The sequence below is a fragment of the Schistocerca serialis genome, chromosome 2, assembly GCF_023864345.2.
Source record: "Schistocerca serialis cubense isolate TAMUIC-IGC-003099 chromosome 2, iqSchSeri2.2, whole genome shotgun sequence".
Lineage (NCBI taxonomy): Eukaryota > Metazoa > Arthropoda > Insecta > Orthoptera > Acrididae > Schistocerca > Schistocerca serialis.
In genome coordinates, this window is record NC_064639.1 from 256,772,331 (window position 1) to 256,790,911 (window position 18,581).

General features: G+C 41.0%; 1 protein-coding gene across 1 annotated transcript in view; it reads left to right on the forward strand.

The window, feature by feature from the left end:
* Positions 1 to 17,981, forward strand: part of LOC126457018 (transmembrane 9 superfamily member 3) — a 111,291-nt gene extending 93,310 nt beyond the window's left edge. The window contains exons 11-13 of the mRNA XM_050092990.1: positions 1,734 to 1,760; positions 11,775 to 11,791; positions 15,419 to 17,981. Coding sequence (XP_049948947.1) covers positions 1,734 to 1,760; positions 11,775 to 11,791; positions 15,419 to 15,587 — 213 coding nt within the window. The 3' untranslated portion in view covers positions 15,588 to 17,981. The remainder of the gene's footprint in view (positions 1 to 1,733; positions 1,761 to 11,774; positions 11,792 to 15,418) is intronic.
* The last annotated feature ends 600 nt before the right edge of the window (positions 17,982 to 18,581 follow it).

Below are 18,581 nucleotides of genomic sequence, written 5' to 3' on the forward strand. Positions count from 1 at the left end.
TCTCTCTCTCTGCCCTCCCTCCCTCTCTCTCTCTCTCCTCTCTCTCTCTCTCTCTCTCTCTGCCTCCCTCTCTCTCTCTCTCTCTCCTCTCTCTCTCTCTCTCTCTCTCTCTCTCTCTGCCCTCCCTCTCTCTCTCTCTCTCTCTCTCTCTCTCTCTGCCCTCCCTCTCTCTCTCTCTCTCTCTCTCTCTCTCTCTCTCTCTCTCTCTCTCTCTCTCTCTCTGCCTCCCTCCCTCTCTCTCTCTCTCTCTCTCTCTCTGCCCTCCCTCTCTCTCTCTCTCTCTCTCTCTCTCTCTCTCTCTCTCTCTCTGCCCTCCCTCTCTCTCTCTCTCTCTCTCTCTCTCTCTCTCTCTCTCTCTCTGCCCTCCCTCTCTCTCTCTCTCTCTCTCTCTCTCTCTCTCTGCCCTCCCTCTCTCTCTGCCTCCCTCTCTCTCTGCCCTCCCTCTCTCTCCCCTCCCCTCCCGCGCTCCCTCATTCTCTCCCTCCCCCCTGTCGTCTACCCTTATCTCCCCCCTTCCCTCAGTCCTCTCCTGCAGCCACGGCTGCAAAATACTAACACAAATTCTTTATATGCGAATAGAAAAACTAGTAGAAGCTAACCTCAGGGAAGATCAGTTTGGATTCTGTAGAAATGTTGGAACACATGAGGCAATACTGACGCTACGACTTACCTTACAAAATAGATCAAGGGAAGGCAAACCTACATTTCTAGCATTTGTAGACTTAGAGAAAGCTTTTGACAATGTTGACTGGAATATTCTCTTTCAAATTCTGAAGGTGGTAGGGGTAAGGGAGTGTAAGGCTATTTACAATTTGTACGGAAACCAGATGGCAGTTATAAGAGTCGAGGGACATGAAAGGGAAGCAGTGGTTGGGAAGGGAGTGAGACAGGGTTTTAGCCTATCCTCGATTTTATTCAATGTGTATATTGAGCAAACAGTAAAGGAAACAAAAGAAAAATTCGGAGTAGGTATTAAAATCCAGGGAGATGAAATAAAACCTTTGAGTTTCGCCGATGACATTGTAATTCTGTCAGCGACAGCAAAGGACTTGGAAGAGCAGTTGAACGGAATGGACGGTGTCGTGAAAGGAGGATGTAAGATGAACATCAACAAAAGCAAAACGAGGATAATGCAATGTAATGGAATTGAATCAGGTGATGCTGAGGGAATTAGATTAGGAAATGAGACACTTAAAGTAGTAAATGAGTTTTGCTATTTGGGGAGCAAAATAACTGACGATGGTCGAAGTAGAGAGGATATAAAAATGTAGACTGGCAATGGCAAGGAAAGTGTTTCTGAAGAAGAGAAATTTGTTAACATCGAGTATAGATTTAAGTGTCAGGAAGTCGTTTCTGAAAGTATTTGTATGGAGCATAGCCACGTATGGAAGTGAAATGTGGACGATAAATAGTTTAGGCAAGAAGAGAAGAGAAGCTTTCGAAATGTGGTGCTACAGAAGAATGCTGAAGATTAGATGGATAGATCACATAACTAATGAGGAGGTATTGAATAGAATTGGGAAGAAGAGAAATTTGTGGCACAACTTGACTAGAAGAAGGGATTGCTTGATGGTACATATTCTGAGGCATCAAGGGATCACCAATTTAGTATTGTAGGGCAATGTGGCAGGTAAAAATCGTAGAGGGAGTCCAAGAGATGAATACACTAAACAGATTCAGAAGGATGTAAGTTGCAGTAGGTACTGGGAGATGAAGAAGCTTGCAGAGGATAGAGTAGCACGGAGAGCTGCATCAAACTAGTCTCTGACCTGAAGACCGCAACAACAACAACAACAACAACAACAAGATTTAATTCAGCCTTCATTTCTCCTGTATGTTGCAAGTAGTCTAGTGATTCTGAGTACTACGCGTAGTGTGTAAATTGCAGCACTCAGAGATAGGGAAAGTCCCACAGTGCGCAGAATGGAACCATTGAAACATGGTGCTCCAGAAGAATGCTGAATTACATGGTTAGTAAATGAAGAGGTTGTGGTTGTTGTTGTCTTCACTTCAAAGACTGGTTTGATGCAGTCTTCACAGTAGTCTCTCCTGTGCAAGCCTCTTCATCTTTAAATAGTTGCTGCAACCTACATAAATTTGAACCTGCTTACTATAATCAATTTGTCTACCCTCTACGGTCACTCTCTTCACTTTTCATATGACTATTCCTTGTAGCCTTAGAATGTATTATCAACTGTTCTCTTCCTTTAATTAAGTTGTGCTATAAAATTATACTCTGTGCCAGCTGAAAAATACTTCTAGTGGAACACAAAGAAGACAGATATGCTCCTCTCTAAAAGTTTCTGACAGAAGTGGGGACACTATCTGCCTCAGTCCTTATTCTGCCTTCCTCAGCAAAGATTTTTGGCTTGTGAACATATTCACACTCTTTTAACAAAAATCCTTTTACCTTCTCTCTTTATAGTGAAACCTTCATACTCAGTATCTCCCATTACCACTCTCTCTCTCTTCCAGTTCCCATTTTCTCCTTTTTGCTCTCTCTCCTATCTGTCCCTCCCACTGTCACTGTCTTTGTCTTCATCTTCATCCCTTATCTCGCTCTTCCTTACCACTGTCTCCTTCTCTTGCCAGTTGCACTCTCTCTGTGTCCCACTGCCATTGTCTTTGTCCCCCCTCCCTTTTTTTCCCTCCTCCCATTGCCACTCTCTCTTTCTTCCATGCTTGGTGCAGCATGCTGTCTTTCTCTTCAACCTCCAATGTCTGCTCTTCACACATGTCCTTGGGGATGGTATGCTTGGGGTTTTGACCCTAGATTGGGAAACTTTTAACATATGGGTATAGGAAATGGGGAAAATTGACAAATTTTTTTCGTGTTCACCAGTCTTGGGAGGTGGGTTGTTCAGATACCCCTCCTCACCCCCCCAAGTCTCTGTATGACCACCTCTCATCTCTCATTTCTTTCTACTGTATCCTCTCTTTTGCTCCAGCTGGTACTATCTTCATCCATCTCTCTTCCTGTTTCACTGCCACTGTCTCTCAGTGACCGTCACTATTTCTCATCTCTGGGGCTCTCAGTGCTATTGTCTTCATCCATCCCTCTTTTTCTTTTACTGCCCCCCCCCCCCCCCCGTCTCTCTCTCTCTCTCTCTCTCTCCCTCTCTCTCCCCCCCCCCCCCCCCCCCCCACCCACCATCACTGTCTCCTATCCCTTTCACCACTATTCTCTTTCCTCTACTCTCTTTCAGCACAAACATGTGAATATGTTCACATGCCAAAATTTTTGGTCAGGAAGGTGGAATGAAGATTGATGCAGTGGTTCCACCGTTTTCTGTGCTCCAACAGGTACATTTTTCAGCTGCTACACTTCTTTTCCCTGTTAATGCAAGATGTGCAGCTTGTATGAAACAGATCCTATAGGTTAGTAAAGTTTTGACAGTTTATTTATATACTTCGACACCAGTACATACTTTGGCATATATAAGCAACTAATAGTTACATATATCTAAAAACAAAGATGATGTGACTTACCAAACGAAAGCGCTGTCACGTCGATAGACACACAAACAAACACAAACATACACACAAAATTCTAGCTTCCGCAACAAACAGTTGCTTCGTCAGGAAAGAGGGAAGGAGAGGGAAAGACGAAAAGATTTGGGTTTTAGGGGAGAGGGTAAGGAGTCATTCCAATCCCGGGAGCGGAAAGACTTACCTTAGGGGGAAAAAAGGACGGGTATACACTCGCGAGCGAGCGAGCGAGCGCGCGCGCGCGCGCGCGCGCGCGCGCGCGCGCACACACACACACACACACAAGCAGACATATACAGAGGTAAAGAGTTTGGGCAGAGATGTCAGTCGAGGGGGGAAGTGCAGAGGCAAAGATGTTGTTGAATGACAGGTTGAGGTATGAGTGGCGGCAGCTTGAAATTAGCGGAGATTGAGGCCTGGTGAATAACGGGAAGAGAGGATATATTGAAGAGCAAGTTCCCATCTCCGGAGTTCGGATAGGTTGGTGTTAGTGGGAAGTATCCAGATAACCCGGACAGTGTAACACTGTGCCAAGATGTGCTGGCCGTGCACCAAGGCATGTTTAGCCACAGGGTGATCCTCATTACTAACAAACACTGTCTGCCTGTGTCCATTCATGCGAATGGACAGTTTGTTGCTGGTCTTTCACACGTGGCTCTGCCTTTGATCGTGTACACCTTCGGGGTTACAGGACTGGAGTAGGTGGTGGTGGGAGGGTGCATGGGACAGGTTTTACGCCGGGGGCGGTTACAAGGGTAGGAGCCAGAGGGTAGGGAAGGTGGTTTGGGGATTTCATAGGGATGAACTAAGAGGTTACGAAGGTTAGGTGGACGGCGGAAAGACACTCTTGGTGGAGTGGGGAGGATTTCATGAAGGATGGATCTCATTTCAGGGCAGGATTTGAGGAAGTCGTATCCCTGCTGGAGAGCCACATTCAGAATCTGATCCAGTCCCGGAAAATATCCTGTCACCAGTGGGGCACTTTTGTGTTTCTTCTGTGGGAGGTTCTGGGTTTGAGAGGATGAGGAAGTGGCTCTGGTTATTTGCTTCTGTACCAGGTCGGGAGGGTAGTTGTGGGATGCGAAAGCTGTTGTCAGGTTGTTGGTGTAATGGTTCAGGGATTCCGGACTGGAGCAGATTCGTTTGCCACGAAGACCTAGGCTGTAGGGAAGGTACCGTTTGATGTGGAATGGGTGGCAGCTGTCGTAATGGAGGTACTGTTGCTTGTTGGTGGGTTTGATGTGGACGGACGTGTGAAGCTGGCCATTGGAAGGGTTGAGGTCAACATCAAGGAAAGTGGCATGGGATTTGGAGTAGGACCAGGTGAATCTGATGGAACCAAAGGAGTTGAGGTTGGAGAGGAAATTCTGGAGTTGTTCTTCACTGTGAGTCCAGTTCATGAAGATGTCATCAATAAATCTGTACCAAACTTTGGGTTGGCAGGCTTGGGTAACCAAGATGGCTTCCTCTAAGCGACCCATGAATAGGTTGGCGTACGAGGGGGCCATCCTGGTACCCATGGCTGTTCCCTTTAATTATTGGTATGTCTGGTCTTCAAAAGTGAAGAAGTTGTGGGTCAGTAGAAGCTGGCTAAGGTAATGAGGAAAGAGGTTTTAGGTAGGGTGGCAGGTGATCGGTGTGTTGCGAAAGCTAGAATTTTGTGTGTATGTTTGTGTTTGTTTGTGTGTCTATCGACGTGCCAACGCTTTCGTTTGGTAAGTCACATCATCTTTATTCCACAAGATTTCGGGATTGCAACCGGATCTCATCGACTTCTTTCCGCGATATTTCGGCTGACAACCTTACAGCCATCTTCAGGCGAGTGTTTGACACTGGAGATTGCTAGTGCAAGTCGCTCTATTTATACGTAAAAGTGCCGCAGGCGCGCATGTGCAAGTTACCGTAGCATGCGCTCCACCTGTCGATTCCAAGGCCCTCTACAATATTACTGCATCTGTGGAGCGCAATCGAATGCGTGAAAAAAGTAAAACATGCACGCAGACGTGTCCAAAACAATAAAATGCAAAATATCAGTATTAAAATTACTGGTCGCTCGACGTCAGAAGCCATAAAAAGTTTTCAACCAAAAAAAAAAAAAAATCTGGTGTTTGATTTGAAAGTACAAAGAATTTCATGTGACAAAAGAATTTCTTGTAAGGTGCTTACGCTGCCAGGTGGCACCATCGAATAATTTCTAGGTCTAGACAGCCTGTATAGGCATGAGGTGCCCATTATATAGAGACACCACATCATAAAGATTTATTGGTGAAAAAATGATGACTGAAAACATAGTTTGGTGTCCTCAGAATGCTTGCCATGAGTTCACAACGTCAGTTAGTACACTTATGCCTCAGGCTGGTTAATAGTACATATTTTATGCACATAAGTATGGTTCCTTTGATACGCTGAATTTCAGTAATGGATAATTTTGACAATTTTCCATGAAAAGAAATTATAGAATTTTGGTAACCAAAAATCATAGTGCCTTTTTTTCCAGTGGGGATTTTGTCAAGAACCACTCATGAAAAAATCCGCTTTTATAAGCAATTTAGTGCCCACCTTAGGCTACGTCTATTGCAAAAGAACCAACTGATTTCCTTAATTTGCGTTGGCTGGAGAAAATGTGTAATATTTAAATTTTGACCATGTACTGTATGATAGCATCAGTATGCCTGTTCTTCTTCAGTATGCCCACTCTCCTGTTAGGTATACAAATGATTACTAGGTGAAGGGCTATCCAAAATACTTGGCCCCTTATCTCTATGATCAGTAGGATACAAGATGTTACCACCTGAAAAATCGGATTTTAGCGCATGGCTCTGTGAAACGTACTGATATAAGTTATCCAATCTACCCATCTAATCTTCTGAGTTCTTACAACTGGGAAATCTGGGAAGAACCTGGAAATGTTTGCATGGAGAAAACCTCCAGAATTTTTGAGAATTCTGGGAATTTTTCATTGTTTTCAATTAAATTTTTGTACTCTAACAAGGAATTTTTCTTTAGCCCACTATTGCAGAATAATACAGCAACAGTAAAACATAAATGATATAATAACACAAAAATAAAATTTAAATTGCAAAGAAAATGCACACAAGTGTCTGCCAACAGTAAAATGCGTCAAAGACTTTGGGATGTAGACTTTGCGATACTTGGTAACAAAAACTGCTTTCAATGAGTGTGACATCACAACTGTTCAAATTTCTAACAGGTCGTGGGAAAATATTCTGAATGGTGGTTTGAGAAGCATTACTTTCGAAGTTAATTTCCTTTTATGCTAGATGAATTGTGTTACATGTGAGAATGTGTGATGAATTTCTTAAATCATGGAAATTTTTACTCTCATTCAAAACTTAATGCTTTGAGTACCACTCACTTAGAAAAATTTTGGGCCCGGAAGACCAGCCATGTATGTCATTACTTAAAATTTTGCTGGCACCTTTGTGTTTGATTTATCTTGAAGGGTAACACACGCTAAAAAAGGACCAACATTCAAGGTTAGTTTTTCGTATTTATTTTAGTTCTTTCATAGATTACAAATTATACAATAGTGAAGTTCAGAAGTAAAATTGTCCTTAAAAATGCAAGGACAGTTCTAGAGCAGTTTCTCATATAATTGGCTTTTCTATGGAAAAGTTGAAGTGCTCGATGGAACATATATTCAGCCAGGTAACCCATGAAATGTTTGGTGTATGGAAGTGAAATTTATAATCGTACGTGTCAGAAATATTCAGCTGCTGCAATTTAAGATGTGCTCATAGTATCCTGCTAACCACACCTTCAGAAGAAAAAACAGCAAAAATATTTTGACGACCAATGTTGTGTGTGAAAGCTTAGCTTTTCCTGTAGCTATACTGTATGTATATTAATTTAAACCATTAACTTCTCATATTAGTGTGTACATGCTACTTTACAGTGATGTTGCTATTGGCTGTGTCCTATGCTCTGAATATCATGGGTTGGCTAGATTGCATGACATGAGCTATGATTGGCTGACAAAACCACATTGCACAATGCAGTCTCAGTATCAGTGCTTCGGAAGCTGCCGTGCTGTATGTGACGGAATTTTTTAATAAAAAAAAAAAAATGTTGTGTATATGTTGCTGCTCATCAAAGATACACTCCTGGAAATTGAAATAAGAACACCGTGAATTCATTGTCCCAGGAAGGGGAAACTTTATTGACACATTCCTGGGGTCAGATACATCACATGATCACACTGACAGAACCACAGGCACATAGACACAGGCAACAGAGCATGCACAATGTCGGCACTAGTACAGTGTATATCCACCTTTCGCAGCAATGCAGGCTGCTATTCTCCCATGGAGACGATCGTAGAGATGCTGGATGTAGTCCTGTGGAACGGCTTGCCATGCCATTTCCACCTGGCGCCTCAGTTGGACCAGCGTTCGTGCTGGACGTGCAGACCGCGTGAGACGACGCTTCATCCAGTCCCAAACATGCTCAATGGGGGACAGATCCGGAGATCTTGCTGGCCAGGGTAGTTGACTTACACCTTCTAGAGCACGTTGGGTGGCACAGGATACATGCGGACGTGCATTGTCCTGTTGGAACAGCAAGTTCCCTTGCCGGTCTAGGAATGGTAGAACGATGGGTTCGATGACGGTTTGGATGTACCGTGCACTATTCAGTGTCCCCTCGACGATCACCAGTGGTGTACGGCCAGTGTAGGAGATCGCTCCCCACACCATGATGCCGGGTGTTGGCCCTGTGTGCCTCGGTCGTATGCAGTCCTGATCGTGGCGCTCACCTGCACGGCGCCAAACACACATACGACCATAATTGGCACCAAGGCAGAAGCGACTCTCATCGCTGAAGACGACACGTCTCCATTCGTCCCTCCATTCACTCCTGTCGCGACACCACTGGAGGCGGGCTGCACGATGTTGGGGCGTGAGCGGAAGACGGCCTAACGGTGTGCGGGACCGTAGCCCAGCTTCATGGAGACGGTTGCGAATGGTCCTCGCCGATACCCCAGGAGCAACAGTGTCCCTAATTTGCTGGGAAGTGGCGGTGCGGTCCCCTACGGCACTGCGTAGGATCCTACGGTCTTGGCGTGCATCCGTGCGTCGCTGCGGTCCGGTCCCAGGTCGACGGGCACGTGCACCTTCCGCCGACCACTGGCGACAACATCGATGTACTGTGGAGACCTCACGCCCCACGTGTTGAGCAATTCGGCGGTACGTCCACCCGGCCTCCCGCATGCCCACTATACGCCCTTGCTCAAAGTCCGTCAACTGCACATACGGTTCGCGTCCACGCTGTCGCGGCATGCTACCAGTGTTAAAGACTGCGATGGAGCTCCGTATGCCACGGCAAACTGGCTGACACTGACGGCGGCGGTGCACAAATGCTGCGCAGCTAGCGCCATTCGACGGCCAACACCGCGGTTCCTGGTGTGTCCGCTGTGCTGTGCGTGTGATCATTGCTTGTACAGCCCTCTCGCAGTGTCCGGAGCTAGTATGGTGGGTCTGACACACCGGTGTCAATGTGTTCTTTTTTCCATTTCCAGGAGTGTATTTCTGAAATACATTGTTTTTACTGGGTTTCATTTACTAAAGTGCCGGAAGGTTCTGTACTGATGTATAAAACCTTTATCATTCAAAGGATTCATAAGTTCTACAGCTCTGATGGAAAGTATTTTGTTACAGAACATAGAAAAAAAAATACTTTCACCTGTCATGTAGTGTATTTTCACATGGGAAAAAGTGTATTTTTAACTGGGGGGGAAAAATCTGCTTTTTTTGTCCATATTCAAAAGCTTCTAATCTCTTGTCTGAGCAACAACTATTTTCAGAAAAGACTTTAACATTTAAATTTGTATCCAGTGTAATAAATTCCTGTTTTCAGATACACTTTCCTTGCTATTGCCAGTCTGCGGTTTCTGTCTTCTTTACTTTGGGCATCATCAGTTGTTTTGCTGTCCATACAGGAAAACTCACTAAAAGAAGTGTGTTATTTTCTAGTCTACTTCCCTCAGCATCACTTGATTTAGGTCAACTACTTCCCCTTATCCATGTTTTCCTTCATTATTATAACCTCTTTTCAAATGTCAAATGATCTCCCAGGTCCTTTGCTGTCTCAGACTGAGTTATAATGTCATCAGCAAACCTCAAAGTTTTTATTTCATCTCTCTGAACTTCGAATTTTCATTGTCATTATATGTAATGAATAATATTGGGGATATGCTACAGCTCTGTCTTACTCTTTTCTCAGTACCCTTTCTTATCCTTGGACCCCTAAAACTGCAGTTAGGTTTTGGTATGAGTTGCTCTTGGTATTTTATCTGTACAACTTTCCAAGTTCGAAACAGTTTATTCCAGTTAACAGTGTCAAAAGAATTTTCCAAATCTAGAAATGCTGTGAATGTAAGTTCCCTTTCTTCATTTTATCTTCTAAAAAAAGTTGTAGGGTCAGTGTTGCCTTGTGTGTTCCAACATTTTCCCACAAATCATGTTGATATTCTTCCCTGTTGGCTTGTAATAGTCTTTACAGTCTTCTGTAAATAATTCATGTCGGTATATCAAACAATGGAAAATCCAGCATGGAATGTAACAATATTATGAAAAGGAAAGTCGCTACTCACCATATACTGGAGATGCTGAGTTGCAGATAGGCACAACAAAAAGACTGTCGCAAAAAAATGTTTTCGGCCATTAAGTCTTTCATCAACAATCAATACACACACACACACACACACACACACACACACACACACACACACACACACACACACAATGCAAGTCTGAGGTGGTTTCAGTTGCCTGAGACTGCAGTCGTGTGTGTGAGTTGTGTTTGTATGTCTATTCTTGAAGAAGGCCTTAATGGCTGAAAGCTTTATTTGTGACAGTCTTTTTGTTGTGCCTATCTGCGACTCAGAAAGTCTGCTATATGGTGAGTAGCAACTTTCCTTTTCATAATATTGCTTCCATTGCAACCATGACTTATTACACTTACGGTTCTGTAGTATTCACATCTGTTAGCACTGATTTCTTTTGAATGGTATTATTACTTCCTTCTTGACATGCGAAGATATTTCGCCTGTCTCATATGTCTTGGTTACCAGATGGTATAGTTAAATCCTGGTATGTTTTCTCAAGGATCTCTGTAATTCTGTGGGAATGTTGTCTGCTCCAGGTGCCTTCTTTTGACTTGCATCTTATAGTGCTTTGTAAAATTCTTTTCACTGTATCTCCCACTTCATCTTCATATGTAGTTAGCTGGCATAAGTTGATCTCGTCAGTTGCAGTGGACTGTGCATGGCAGTTTTGTGGGCCTACCGCAACCAACAAGGTAATGCGATTTTCTAAATGTCTCTATAGCAACACCTAATTGTTGTTACAGCTCTTTGGGGGCTACTGTTTTTGCTTGCAGCCATTGGTGCTTTGCAGTAAGCTGACATAAATGCTACTGGCTGTCAAGGATGTTCATACTCTGTCTCAACTATAATTCTTCCCTTAACATAACATTGTCTTAAAGTTTGCTTCTTTTGTGTAGTTCTTCTCTGTATTACTTCTACCTTTCAATCTTTCCTCCTTTGTGCAGTGCAGGCTTCCAAGCTGAGCTCTTGTTATTCATAGAACTGCTTCTTTTTTCTCCAGAGGTTGCTTTAGTTTTCCAAAAGACAGCATCCATAATTCCTGCAGACAGATGTGCTTCAGCAGTTATGTATTTCTGCGTTGCCATTTTGCACTTACTGTCAGCCTCATTTTTTTTATACATCTGTATACTACTTTTCCAGCTTCACTTCATGGATTTTTATAGTTTCTCCTTTCATCAATTACATTAAATATCTCATGTGTTATGTAAGAATTGTACTGCACTTTGTCTTTTTGCGCATTTGATCATTTGCTTCTTCACAATCTCATCTTTCAAAGTTACCCATTTGTCTTCTGTTGTATTCCAGTTCCCTGTTTGTCAGCCATTGACTAAGCTGCCTTTCAAACTCTCAACAGCCAGTGATTCTTCTTGTTATCCAGGTCCCATCTCTCTAATTTCCTATATTTCTTCAGTTTTAATCTACAGTTTCTAATCAGTAAATTATGTTCTGATGCCACATCTGGCTCCACAGATGTTTTGCAGTATAAAATCCGTTTTTGAAATCCTTGTGTTACTACTTGAAACCTTTCAACATTTCCAGGTCTCATCCAAGTATATAGTCTTCTTTTGTCAATTTCTGAAACCAAGTGTTGGCAATGATTAAATTATTCTATGTGCAAAATTCTACCATACAGCTTCCCCTTTCATTACTTTCTGCCCAGTCCATGTTCTACTATTTGTCCTCCTTCCTTTTCCTGCTACTGAATTCCAGTTCCTCATCCCTCTTCACATCTCTGTTAAAGATTTTAATAATTTCCTGTATCTCATCATACATTGTTTCGTCTCCTCATTATCTGCAGAGTTAGTAGGTGTATGAACTTACTACTTTGCTGTCTGTGTTTGCTACGATAATGGATTCACTGTGTTGTCCAAACTAGCCTCATCCACATTATTTTCTTATTTTTTATTAGAACTCTTCACATGACCATGTTATATTCTTTCTGCCACTGCACTTCACTAATTCCCACTGTATGAAGGTTCAACTCATCCATTTCTTTGTTTAAACTGTCTTAACATGCACACTATGGGTCTAACATTCCACACTATATTCTGTAGACCGTTTATTTTTCTTGATATTGTCCTCCTGAGCAGACCCAATAGGAGAGATCAAAAAAGGGGACTTAATAATGCTGTAATATTTATCGAAGAGGATGCCATTGAGAGAGAGTGGCTGTTGGAGGGAGGAATATCAGTGCCTGAATCAGTAACAGTCCAAATAGATATAAGATGCAGTCATTAGGTAGACATGAAAAGACTTGGGCAAGATATATTAGTGAGGAGAGCTACACAAATCATTGTATGGACTAGTGACTATAGAAGTGACAAAAGAAAGATTCCCATATTTTTTACAAATAGAAAACATTGTTTAATGTTATTAATTTATACATAATTGAGAAGCTTACACTTTTGTCATTTTTCAACATAGTCTCCATTTTTTTTTTAAGACACTTTTGAAGACGGTGCTCCAGCTTTTGTATTCCTAAGTCGAAGTAGTCTCCTGCCAACCCATTGAGGAAGTGTGTGATCTCTGCTTGGATTTCACCATCCGTCTTGAAGCGTTTGCCACTTAAGTGTCCCTTTAGCTTGAGGGAAGAGGTGATAATTGCTGGGGGCTAAGTCCGGGCTGTACATGGAATGGGGCATAGCAGTCCACACAAATATCTTCAAAAGCTCCTGTGTTTGAAAAGCGACGTGGGGTTGAGTGTTGTCTTGAAGAAGCACCACTACTTCCTCCATCAGTAGTCCTCTCTGGTGGTTCTGAATTGCTTCCGGAGGATGGTCAGTGTTTCACAATATCTGTCAGCGCTTATTGTCGTCTCAGGTGGCATGAAATCGATGAGGATACCCCCTTCCGATCCCAAAACACAATTGCCATAACCTTTCATGCCAGCTGCGTTTGTTTGAAGTTCTTTGGTGGCGGTGAACCAGAGTGACACCACTGATGAGACTTTTGTTTTGTTTCGGGTGTGTAATGAAACAGTTTCATCTCCCGTGACGATGGAGTCCAACAGCTTCTCCTTGTTGCCTCCCCACCTCACATTGTTGAAGAATCTTTCGAGCACAGTCAACGCGTTGCTCCTTGTGTCCGTCAGTCAGCATCCGGGATATCTGGGGTACCCAACGTTTTTGTTGAAGTTCTTTAATTGTGCCATGGGAAGCTTCACGAATGCTTTCAACAAGTTCACGGACAGTGACTCTCCAATCTTTGAGCAGCTCACTGTTGATTTTCTGGACAATCGCATCCGAAACTGGTGGTTTTCCACTCTGTTCTTCATCATAAATTTCCATGTGACCCTCAGCAAAAGCCCTGCACCATTTGCCGACATGCATGAATGGTCATGCACTCTTCACTGTAAACTTACGTCAGTTGCTGATTAATCTCCACAGATGGTGACTTCCTTGTGTGGAGAAACCAGATTACTTCTCAAACCTCGCACTTCGCAGGAGTGGCGATCAACACTTCCATCTCTGACAGCTGCCAAGCTAACACTGAGCAACATTGCAAATCACGGATGGGTGGGCTCTTAGAGTGGGGTAACCACTGCGCACGGCACTGTTGTCGGATTTAGTGTAGGACCATCCCTCAAGGCTGTAGCTCATAGAGAACCTTATTTTTGGTACAACCCCCGTAATACCACAGAGAGCCTGAAACCAATTGTCATAAATAGTTCTGGAGATAGATTGAAAGTTGCTAGCATACACTCATCTTAAAGTGATGAAAGAACCACATCAAAAATGACAACAGGTATTGAAATTATAAATAAATTGGTCTCTGGATATGATGCTAGTTTTCAGTTAGCATACTGGACTCACTCTCGGGAGTATGACAGTTCAAACTCGCGTCCAGCCATCCTGATTTAGGTTTTCCGTGATTTCCCTAAATCACTTCAGGCAAATGCCGGGATAGTTCCTGTGAAAGGACATGGCCGACTTCCTTCCCCATCCTTCCCTAACCCAATGGGACCAATGACCTTGCTGTTTGGTCCCCTCCCCCAAATCAATCAACCAACCAACAAACAACGTAAGCAATCAGCTAATTTTCAATTTCCTTATTGCATTATTGGTTTCAAGACTATCAGCCCTATCTTCAGATGCATCTTCTATTTATACATCTAATCGATGTTTAATTAACTGTGGGATTATAGCTTGCTGATCATCACTGCATCACTGATCAACAGCATGCAACAAACCTGTGTGTACAATAACACAAAACTGACACTGTAGCCGTCACCAGTTGTAGACTACTGCCAATCACTGTGGTGCCAAGTTTGTGTAGTGGTGTAGACACAGGTTTGTTGCACGTGTTGTTGATCAGTGATGCCAGCAAGCTGTGGTCCCAGTGAAGCTAACCTAGCATTGATTAGATGTATAGGTAGGAGGTGCAGTTGAGCCGGTAGTCCGGAAATCAATACTGCAATAAAGAAATTGTAAAGTATCCTTGCAGCCAGAGGCCAGTTCATTTAAAATTTCAATTCATCACACAGCTGCCTTCTGTTACAATGTGAAATTTAAGTACGATGGATATTGTCATATTAGATTCATTCAACAAATACATCATCAAATCTCTTGCACAGAAAATATTGTGTGATCTTTGCTTGAAAACATAATTTCACAACTTCAAAGTTTCAATTACTATATTTACACATTTAATTTTGCAGTACTTTATAGGTAATAGATTTAGTTTCACATTTATCACTGTTTACAATTTTTCTACATCACTGAAATACTAGATCTCTTGATCATGATGTTGCGACACTGCTTTGTATTTTTTTTAACAAGTTCCATAATCCAGTTTCTGTTTCACAGCTCTCAAATAGTATCTAGTAAGTTTTGCGCAAATTAAAATTAACCTTTATTTTCCACTGTATCAGTCATACAATTTTTATGGCAGTTACTAGTGTCTGTCTAAAGCTGCCTTTGTTATCAGTTGTGGAAGGAATAAAACCAGTTACTATGTACATTACAATTGTAAACCATAAAACATGTTCATATATCCATTTCTTGCTAGTCACGTTAGGGCAGCAGGTACTGCTAGTTGCATAGGTAGCTTCATAGATTTTAAGATAGTTTTGTTAGACTAAAACTAGCATAAAAAATATGCAACTGTAATGGTGAAAGAGGGTAATTTTGATATCACACAGCATGTATGACTCTATACCCAATAAATATTTCAGGAATAATAGTTTTGTGGAAGTTATTTGATTTCTTTACTTTTTTACTTCATTTTCCTGTTTTGGTTCTTGGGAGATGTTGTATAAAATGGCAAATCATTTTAAGTTAAGGTGCTGAAAGTAATTGTTTACAGTGTCATTTGCTTTTTTGTTCACAGGATGTATGGCCTGTTCCAGACAGCTTTCTACTTTGGTTACATGGCACTTTTCAGCCTGGCCCTGGGAATTATGTGTGGGACTGTTGGCTACGTTGGCACCAGCTTTTTTGTCAGAAAAATCTATTCCACAGTGAAAATTGACTAAATTTTGAAGTGCTGAAATTTATGTATCAGTTTAAACAATGAAACATAGTTTCAGTATGAAACTGTTTTATATTTTGTGCTGTGTGGAAGCTAATTTCTGCAAATAATTTCCTTCCACAAAGAAAAGAAATGATGGACCAAGAAATTTAGAGCAAAGTTGGAAGCATCTAAATGTGTGTTAAATTATAGAGAATGTACTGCCATTTTTTTATTGTGTGGATAAAAAATAGCCAGTGTTTGAGAGAAGTGCTTAATTTACGGAACTGAGAGATGGTATTTCATATAATCAAAAAATGAAGCAGATCAAAGGATGTGAAATGCACAACTAATGAAAGCAAGTTCTTGATGACTGTTTGTACAAATAGATTTTTATTTTTATTCATTTTTGACTCATCTTGTGCAGGACACCATAAATATCACGAAACTTTTAAAATTTCGTCAGCCGATTCTCTGAGTCTTTCTCTCTTTTCGTTGTTAGCTTGGGACAAGAAAAACATGTACACAATTTAGTTTGAACTGTGGATTCATTGCATTTTTAAATATTGTAAGAAGTAACTGAAGAAAACTGATAAGTAAAATTGCCCTGCATCTAAATCTGTGTAAGTGGTTACACACAGTTGGTATTGAGTGCGTTTGCGTGTGCACGTGTGCGTCGTGGATGAATGTGCGGCTGATTTTTCATCAGTTAAAGTCTGACGTACTTTTAGAACTTTTTTGTCTGTTGTAATGATAGATTAAAGCGTGCATATAATCTTAATATTCCTCTTGTTGGTTGCTTTTTTAAACTTTATATAATGAGGACAATAGTTTAACCATAGGTAGTACTGCTATCCTTCACCAGTTTGTATGAATGAAAGAAAGTTAAAAATCCTTTTATTACAAACACAAACACATTTTCCATAATCAATCAGCAAAATGTTTGTTTTAATGCCATTCCTCTTTTTTAATCTGTAATATGCAAAAAGTGGACAAATATGAAAACTGTGCAACAGAAATTGGTAATATATCAAAAGAAAATAGTAAGAATGTATGAGTAGATGGGGTGCATTTTTCTGTAGTATACGTTTGTGTGCGTGCAAAGTAAGACATCATTCTAGCACGTTTGGCACTGACTGTTACCTCTGCTGAAGGAAAACATATTAGTGATAAACCATCTTTTAAATACCTAAAAATAAGGGATATGATTGTGCTCTGCTGTGAGACAGATGATGTGTAAACTGGAGAATGCTATATCGAACTTGTGATACCTGCCTTAATGTAGCTTGTTTTGGTGCTGTAGAATGTAGAGTATTGAAGAAGTGTCAGACTGCTGCCGAATACTTGTACTGTACAATGTATGCATATGAAGGTTTGGAAGGCTGTATTGAATATAGGAGGACTTTCTTATTAATTGTGACTTACTTGCTAGTCATGTTAGGATGGTGACTGTTTCTGATCTATGATTGATTGGCTAACATAATGTACCATGTTTTAAAATGGTTACTTTATGAAGATTGTGTAAAATTTGTAAATGTAATTCCATTTGAGTAAGTACCTCTACACATTCTAAATAAAGTTTCCGTATACTTTTTTGTGATTTTATAACACATTCCCGTGTTCAGTTTATAACTTAAAAGAAGAGATCTTAACAGTTGAATGTTGTGCACCTCACTACACCCTTTGTGACAAGTCAGTAATACACATTTTTGTATGTTGCCACTGCAGGTTGTAGTACAAATAACTGAAACAGTTTGTTAAAAACAGGAAAGCTGTGATAGACCACAAGTGGAATATTTACTTAAAATATAATAGCTTCGTGGCTTAAATCCTGATTACCTTCAGATTTTTGTCGCAGCTACAAAGTGTTCATTTGGCATCAGTGTGACTGATTAGCAGTTGTGATGTATACAAGGTGGCCAATGTATGCCATTTAAATATTTATTTACTTATGTTGTTATTTGACAGTAGAGAAAATGTGGCATACTTGTGTAACTGTAAAAGCAAAGAAATGGCCTTGCTTTTGTGAGCAACTGTTTTGTAACAGTTCTGTATTTTGCTCTGGTTATGTAAATTACTGTATTTTAAATATTTAATTTGTGCACTTTTTTATTGTTTGAATTATCTGCATAGGATGGTTGAAAGTTTTACACGTTGTCTTCAGTTATCAATAGTTGTTCAGGATAAAACTTCAGATTATGAAATAAGTATAGGCAAAACTGTGGAATCCCCTCTATTCAGATCGTGTAATTCCATTTTCATTAAAAGTCTTTCATATGTGATTGACTGCAGGACGGTATAAGGCTCTGTTAAGTACCCAGGTAGGCTCTCCTGATATACCTGGAAATGACACTGTAATCTTCTTTTGTCCATGCACAATGAACAAAGTTGTAAGAATAAATAAAAATCTACATACTAATATATGCTGTTGAATATGGCTCGCCACCATATAGGAAGTGGATCTCAGTTTACTTGAGGATTGCTACTCTTTGCACAAAAGAATGTGAATGAATTGAGTAGTCAACAAGGAAGCTGATAATGAAGCTTTTGAGATATAGACTACTCCCCATGTGGCAAGTACATAACCTGAAAAAAGTTTCATTGGAGTTGAAGCCAGTAGACATTAAAGTCTGCTCATTATATGTATGGAAACACAATGCATATTAAGAACTATTAGGCGTGCCACAAGAATAGGAAAGTTTTTCACTCTTTCACAAGTGAGAATGATTGAATGCAATGGAAAATAATTACTGAACTCTTCAGGATTAAAGCTTTTTGGTTTTTCCCTACATTAAAAGAATGTTAATCATAAACAAGTTATCTCTTAAAGAAATTTGGTATGTTTACTCATCCTTTCCCAGCACAGGAGTTCTGAGGAAACAGGATATAATGGTGTGAGTTATACCAAGAGTACTTTCTTTTTAGCTTCTTATGATGGGTTCGAGCAGACAGTACTACATAAGTCATAAATTAGGATGTACTGTGAAATTAGATAACTTGAACCACTTTCAGTATTGTT